The sequence below is a fragment of the Diachasma alloeum genome, unplaced genomic scaffold, assembly GCF_001412515.2.
Source record: "Diachasma alloeum isolate Michigan unplaced genomic scaffold, Dall2.0 Dall_scaffold_00871, whole genome shotgun sequence".
NCBI lineage: Eukaryota > Metazoa > Arthropoda > Insecta > Hymenoptera > Braconidae > Diachasma > Diachasma alloeum.
This window is the reverse complement of record NW_021680992.1, coordinates 119,193-126,845: the sequence shown is the minus strand read 5'-3', so window position 1 is coordinate 126,845 and position 7,653 is coordinate 119,193. Positions and strand designations below refer to the sequence as shown.

The 7,653-nt window shown below is 36.9% G+C and overlaps 1 protein-coding gene across 1 annotated transcript; it reads left to right on the top strand.

The window, feature by feature from the left end:
• Positions 1-605, top strand: LOC114841560 (cuticle protein 21.3-like). The gene is made up of 2 exons (XM_029126587.1): positions 1-18; positions 228-605. Exons 1-2 carry the CDS (start codon positions 1-3, stop codon positions 603-605), a joined length of 396 nt encoding a protein of 131 aa, XP_028982420.1.
• The last annotated feature ends 7,048 nt before the right edge of the window (positions 606-7,653 follow it).

The window sequence follows — 7,653 nt, the reverse complement described above, 5'->3', positions numbered from 1 at the left end:
ATGGCATTTAACTTCGTGGTAAATTAAGAGAACTAATGTCAATTCATCTTCACATCAACTTTTCTTGATTTATCAATTAAAATCTTTCAAAAAACAGGACAAAAACCAATCAATTCATTGATGAATCGTTTAGATTAAATAAATCAACAATACACGGAATGGAACTGATGATAATCATTCCTTAAATAATTCCTTAAATAATTCATCTCAAATCGATTTTTTTCCAGACGAAAATCGTGGTTTTGGTAGCAGTTTTTGGTGTCACAATGGGGGGAATTGTTCCAGCATCTCCAATCGTATCTGCTCCAGTAGTCGCATCAGCTCCAGTGGTAGCTCCAGCTGCAATCGCATACGCAAGAGCAGTTCCTCAGAATATTCCACCATTTGCTTCAAGAGTCGACATCAACACTCGAGCCCTTGCAGCGCCACTTGTCGCCGCTCCGGCCGCACGCGTAGTCGCCGCACCGGCATTTGCAGCACCAGCCGTTTACTCAGCCCCCATCATCGCAGCCCCCGGCGTCTTCGGCGCGACTTATGCCGGAAGTTTGGGCGCACCACTCGCCCAGTACGCCGCCGCCGCCTATGGACCCGCAGTCCTTGGCTGATTAAATTTATGGATATCCAATGTTCCAATTGTAAATCACCTTGCCACTGAAATTCGATTCTTCGTTCACTGAATAAATTTTTTACATACACATGACGTTTTTTCAACTCCACCGTCTGCATGAGCTCACGATGCCGGGTTTGAAACCACGTGTTCGGTAAATTATTCATAATCCATGAAAAAAACTGAGAAAAAATGGATATTGACTTTGATATTAAAAGATTTCCGATGGGAATAAAATCCCGGTCCAGATGAATTGGATTTTATTTCGGAAAAGTCGGGGGAATATTACGTGACGGAAGAGTTTGAATTTTCAGGAACATTTTCTCCTGAAAATTAGTGACTTGGAGTTGAAACTGAGTAGTTGATAATTTCTTGGGAATATATTTTTTAAAACTAATGGAACATTGACATGAACTTCAGATCTGCACATATCCTATTGGGAATCCAATTCGATTACGAATAGCTGGTATAAAGGAATCCTATTTTCCTATTTTAAAAAGAACATACACTTAGAGTCGATAACTATCGATATCTCACAAGTATGTCACGCTTATTCCTCATTGGTTCACAGTCGTCTTAGGCGGCAAATTTAATTCAGGATTCATTTAATTTTGAGATTTCCAATTATTATTATTACAATTACAGCGCACTGTAGCGCGCGTTCGGTCTCGTGAATTGTAAAACTGTGAGGAGACGGGAAATTGTAGGATGAAGACCTTTTCTAAGAAATCCTATAGGAATGATTATTCTCCTCTCAACCTTAAGAGTATTTCATACAAGTGGGCGTTTGACGTAGAGAAGGAATAAGATCGTTTATCATCTAGGATAGAAACTAGTTCATGCAATCGCGGACTTTTAACAAGTGACATTTCGAAGTTAATTCGGGCTAATTTCAGGGGAAAATCAGCGGAATCTGCAAATTTTAGTGCAAGTATTCATTGAAAATTATCTACAATTGAGAAAATTGCATTTTAGACGAGGGGCCCCTCGCAGACGGGCCCCTTTTGTTTCCAAGCGTGGAGTACGCTCGATACAACTAAAATGTAATGACTTCTAATCAACGTAAACTTATGAAATCCATAAGTAATTGAAGCTACAGTATTCCTTTTTTCGTTATTTGTTTGGTTGAGTTAAATCCTATAGTTTTGGAAATGATCAATTGTAAAGAGAGTCATTCATATTTTTATGTTATTTTTTTTAATTGTTATTTTACATCGCTTCGACCCGGTTAGGCTATACTGCGATGATGGACAAGACTTTAAATGGTAAGATCGCCCCATTCTATCCGGCCGGGATTCGAATTCGGAACCTTTCGTATGTGAGGCAATGAACTTCATATTTTTATGGATCGAGGCATGGCATCGACCCCGTACGCGAGGGGTTCAGGTATTTATGGCGTAGTCAGGGGAGATTGACGAAAAGTCAAGAAATTACTTTTTAAATACATTCTTTGGTTTTTACAAAACCCTTACGCAAAAATCCAGATAGTCTAGGAGAATGGGTGAAACACGGAAATTTTTCTAAAAATTGCAGGTGGCTGGATCTTCGATACAGCTCTCCAATTTCCTAGAAACTCCTTGCTTTCCCTCGAATTTTCTGAAAACTCCTAGAATTCTCTCGAATTCTCTAAAATCTCCTTGAATTCCCTCGAATTTACTAGAAACTCTCAGAATTTCCTCGAAATTTCTAGAAACTTCTCGAATTATCTCGAAATGTCTACAATTTTCTAGACTTCCGATAGATGGTGCTGCACATAAGGATCGTTTCCCAAAATGATCCCCCATATTGAAACCATAGACGTATCCACATTAAAAATGCATTTTAACACGGGCTCTTATGGCAATTCGGAAAAAAAAGTTAAAAATAGAAAAAAAAATCGCCATTTTCCTGAAATTTCGCACTTGGGGGGAGCTTTTATGGAGGAACATGAAAAAAATAATCCAAATGGCCTAGGAGAATTGTTTATAAGGGACAATTAAAAACCTCATGAAAAATAGAAATTCTGCGTGCGCAACTTGGAATAGCGACAACGTCGAGGTTAGAAATCGTGGAGGGGTAAGCGCGGCAAATACGAATGGAGTTGCGACGATACATTTCGCTATGGGAAGGAACATAACAGCTGAGTGAAACAGTGCTGCCAACTTGCACCTCGAACGGCACGACGTTGTCACTTTTTCTATCCATATTAATTATTTTCCAATTATCTAAAAGACAAGCTAGAAAAATAAAAGAAGGCTTGAAATACATGGGAACAAATAGGAAAGTTATTATAAAAATATTTCGAACGCAAAAATGGTCGAAACAGATTGAAAATTTGTAATTGAAATATCGTTTTTTTGTTCAGCGATTGGTTTTCTGCGAGAGAACAATAGATTGCCCTCCGTCTCAACTCCTACATGGTCACCTCGCCATAAATACCTTAATTAACATGTGTGATAATTGAAAATCCCAAACTCTAAAAATTATTTGGATATTTTTAAACTTAATCATATGCTATTTAGAACTAAATTCGATTAAGAACTTCTTTCACGAGATCTAATCTAATCTAATTTCGTGAGGAAATCGGAGTAAACTACAGATTATTTTTTATTCATATTTCTTTCCTACTACCATTATTGTCTATTCAAAATCTACAATAAAAACGATATAACATGGATATAAACTCCACATCGAAATATTCCAAGCAAATAACTTCCTGAAAAAATTAATTTGTAAAGCAAAATTATTAGAAGAGGGAAAACTACGCGATGGAAAATTTTCGCCCCAGGAATGTCCATAACCAATTTTTATTTTCTCAACCTCAGGAACATTTTTCCACAAGTGGGTGTTTAACATACACGAGGAATAAGATCGTTTACGATCTGGAATACGAACTAGTTCATGTTTTGCCTCTTGTTTTTCACGGTAAACCCAGACACCGCGGAACCTTGAAGTGTATCCTGCTCGAGTGCCCCTGTACGAGCGAAAGGGGAGGGCCATGGATAAAAATCATCGAAAGCATTGAGACCCAGGTAAATTGAATTCAAATGCCATTCACCCTAGTGCGTCTGAATCCTATTAACTCGTGCGGATAAACATCTCACCTTCACTGACCTTTCCGTTGCACAGCTTTTCCGTTGAATGTTTTGGGGTTGTGAATTTTCCGACCCAAAGGTCAGCCATTATACTATGCTAGATTGATTCAGAGGTGATGGCATAATACGTCTTTTTGAGTGACCTTGATACTTTTGACTTTGCGATTGCGTCATGTGACTAAAACATGACGATCTTGCGACGGTCATGTGACGCGAAAATTTTTTTACTGCAAAACTACTGAAGATTGTATTCAAATTGTAGGGAATTCTCGTCACAATTCTATTTGTTTTTTGTGCTGATTCTACGAGATATCTAATAAGAAAAAAGCAATTGCTTTCGCTTTTTCTATATGAATAGGGGAGCATGGGGCAAAATGAAACACGGGGCAAAATGAAACAGTGGGAAAATCTCGTCATCTAAAGGGGATAGAACATTTTTGAAGAGGACCTTTTTTGTAGCTTGTAAAATTCTCTACAAAAAAGGTTTTCATGAAAATCGTCCTATCTCCCTTAGATCACAAGATTTTATTGCTGTTTCATTTTACCCCGTGTTTCATTTTGCCCCACCGTCCCCTATGTTCTTGGAATTTTTCCTGTAAGAATACTGCATGAATTTTCTAAATTTTTTCACTCGGATTCTGTAATGCAAAACAAAACAAAATATAGCGGAAAAAACGTAGAAAATTGGTGACCAATAATTTTAATAGAAAAAATCTCAAGAATTGAAAGTTTCTCTGAAAATTTGAGTAAAGCCACAGTTTTTTAGTGGCAAATAGACAGAACATTCACAATTTACATAAATTTTCAAGGGAAAATTGATAGTCACTGCTAAATTCCCTGAAAATTCAGAAGAATCTGGAACTCAAGGGAAGATTTTTCTGAATTGTCCAGATTTTTCATTACCTTTCCCGGAATAATTAAACTGAAATTGACAGTTCTCATGGATTTTTCCTCGAAATAATGAATTTTCAGTGACAAAATTCTTCCAAATTCCAGTGGAAAATTTTTAACAGTGTCTAGGTGCATAATGACGGTCATTTTTCAATTCTTTTCCAATTCCTAGAGGGATTGGAAATATATATTCGATTTAGAAAATTTTTTCTCATGGACATCTTTTTTATGCATTTCCTTGTAATTTTGTAACAATTCTGCGGTCCAGTAAGAACGAACCTAAACTTTTCCTTGGCGCAGTTTTTTTACAAAACTATTTGTACTTTTTTTTACACGGAAAAAAATCTTCCGTAGAAATTACGAAACTCACAGTTCGCTCACCAATTACAAAATCGATTCAGAAAATTTAAGAGACGGTATCGTAATTTTTCACGAGAGATTCAGGTAAAAATTACGGAACGTTCTGGAAAAATATCGTGATTTTAGGCGAAAATTACGTGACAGTTCCGTAAAATTTCCTACAACCATATTTCGCTCCGGAATTACGGAAAAGATACGTAATTTTTATTGAATATTTCTCTCCGCTAAACGGACCGCAGGGAAAAACGGACCCCTAGGGCAAAACGGACCACTGACAGAAAATTGATAATTTTTTTTTTGCATCCGAATGGAGCAAATTCGAAGTCATTTGTGGTTTCAGCTGATTAGCAAATCTGATCAAATTGCGGTTCAACGACACTTGTTGTCTATGAAACGCCTGTGACGGTTACGATTCAAGTAACTCACTTTTAATGCAACACATTCAGTGTTCCTGATTTGAAGGAAAGAAAAAAAAATTACCAATTTTCTGTCATTGGTCTTTTTTGCCCTCCCGCTCCGTTTTGCCCTACCCTCCCCTACTGCATCCCGTGCCAAACCCATCAACCCCTGACCCACATCTTCCCGAAAGTGAATGGGTACTTTTACAGGGTTCAGGAGCTGCAAATAACCTAGCCTGTTACCCTCTGCTCATTGATTCCACGTGGGAAGTGAGGAAAGTGAAAAGAAAATAGGTCCATGTGGGTGGCAGAACCTGCCACTGACGCCTCTCAGCATGACAAAATGTCGGGCTGCAGGCGATTATTCTTCAAAGCTTTATTGTAATGAATTCTCCAAATAAATCGAATGCAGAAAAATAAAAGAACAATTAACCCCTCTCGTGCGGGTCCCTTCTGTTGCCAAGTCTAACGAGGACTCAATATCACTGAGATTCGATAATTTCAGATGGATGAAAAATTATAAAACCCATAGGTAGTTTAATTTCAAGGATATTAATTTGTTGAGCCTGTTTTGTGAAGGGATGTAACTTATTAATTCTAAAAAATACCCTGAAGTAATAATTTCGTATATTGAAGCGGCTCTTTATTAAGAAAATGTTCCTGTTGCACCCTTTGAAAGGGCGCACTAGGGTTTGGTGGCAATAACTGCGACATTGACGGTATTAAGACTAGTGCCGCACGTCCTCGCATTTTACGAAAGCAAATTATTCGTGACATGCACGATGAAAATGTTCTGATTGACACAATCGTCAGTGGCTCCATTCGCCGGGACTTGAGGGGAATATTAAGGCGCTGTTATACCCGATCGCATAATTCTTGCATGCTGTGGTTGAAGGGTATTTGTGATTATATAAGAAGGCGGCATAATACAATAATTTAGGTTTCAATCAGTTATGTTCATTCCAGAGATAATTATAAATTAATAGATTTGAAATGAAATTGCTGTTGGAAATTCTACTAAACTGTTCAAAAAATTATAATTTCATGGACAATTAGTACTAGTATTCAGCAGAGTTGTTGATTATGCATTTATGAAAATACCTTTTTTACAACTGTATAAATTTTCCCCACACTGTTAAAAAAATTTGATTGATATTTCTGAAGAAAGACCTTGAATACGATTTAAGCGAAAAAAGTCAATGGAATTTTCAAGTTTCTCTAGAAATTTCACGTAAAGTCCCATTTTTTTAGTGACAGAGAGATAGACATTCCACTATTTACATGAATTTTCAAGTAAAAATGAATATTCACTACCAAATTCTCTTGACTTTTCAGGGAATTCCCTTAAAATTCTTGGGATTCCAGGAGTTTCAGAATGAATTCCGTGAAAATTCAGGGAAATCTGGAGTTTAAAGACATATTTCCTTAAATATTCATGAATTTCCCCGGAATAATTTAACTAAAATTTACAATTCCTACCTGTTTTCCCTGAAATTATAAATTTTCAGGGAATTCCCAGAAAATTCAAGGGAATATAGAAATTAAGGACATATTTACCTGAATATTCATTAATTTCCCCGAAATAATTAAACTGAAATTTACAGTTCCCACCGATTGTCCCATGAAATTATGAATTTTGAATAACAAAATTCAATAAATCATTAATCACTAATTTTTCTAGAATAATTAATTTCCCACGGATTTTTCCATGAAGTTATGAATTTTCAATGACAAATCCTCTGAAATATCAGTGAAAATATTACTTGTTGGAAATTTCCAAAACTCTTCTCCGAAATTTCAATGAAGAATATTTAACATTGCAAAAGTTGTCCTCACATTTTCGTCTAAAATCCTCATCGAATTGTTCCCGTACATTTCATCGCTCTCCTATCAATTTTTTGCATCTCCCTTGCCTCCAAGACCATCAAAAATCGATGATTTACAAAAGAATAGAAGATACCCCATAAACGTAAACCCAATTTCCAAAAGTGAAATTGTCCATATTTCGGTAACAATTCACCCAGATCCGGGTTCAAGATACGTGTGCAGCATAATTGTCCAATTGAACTCATTTTATTTCATTCAGCAATCTCATCTCTTCTATCCAATTTCCATGTGAACTTGGAACGTGAATCCCAAATTGAGTAAAAGCGCTGGATTTAATGCGCTTCATCATTTCGGGCTGATGTGAAATCCTTGAAGGATTTAATTGCATGCGGTTGAAGGGTGAAGAGGGGGACAAAGAGACTTGAACTTCACGTCACGTGCTCTGTTTTCGCATTAACAAATAAAACAACGAGACCTGAGGGGGGGGGGGGGGGGG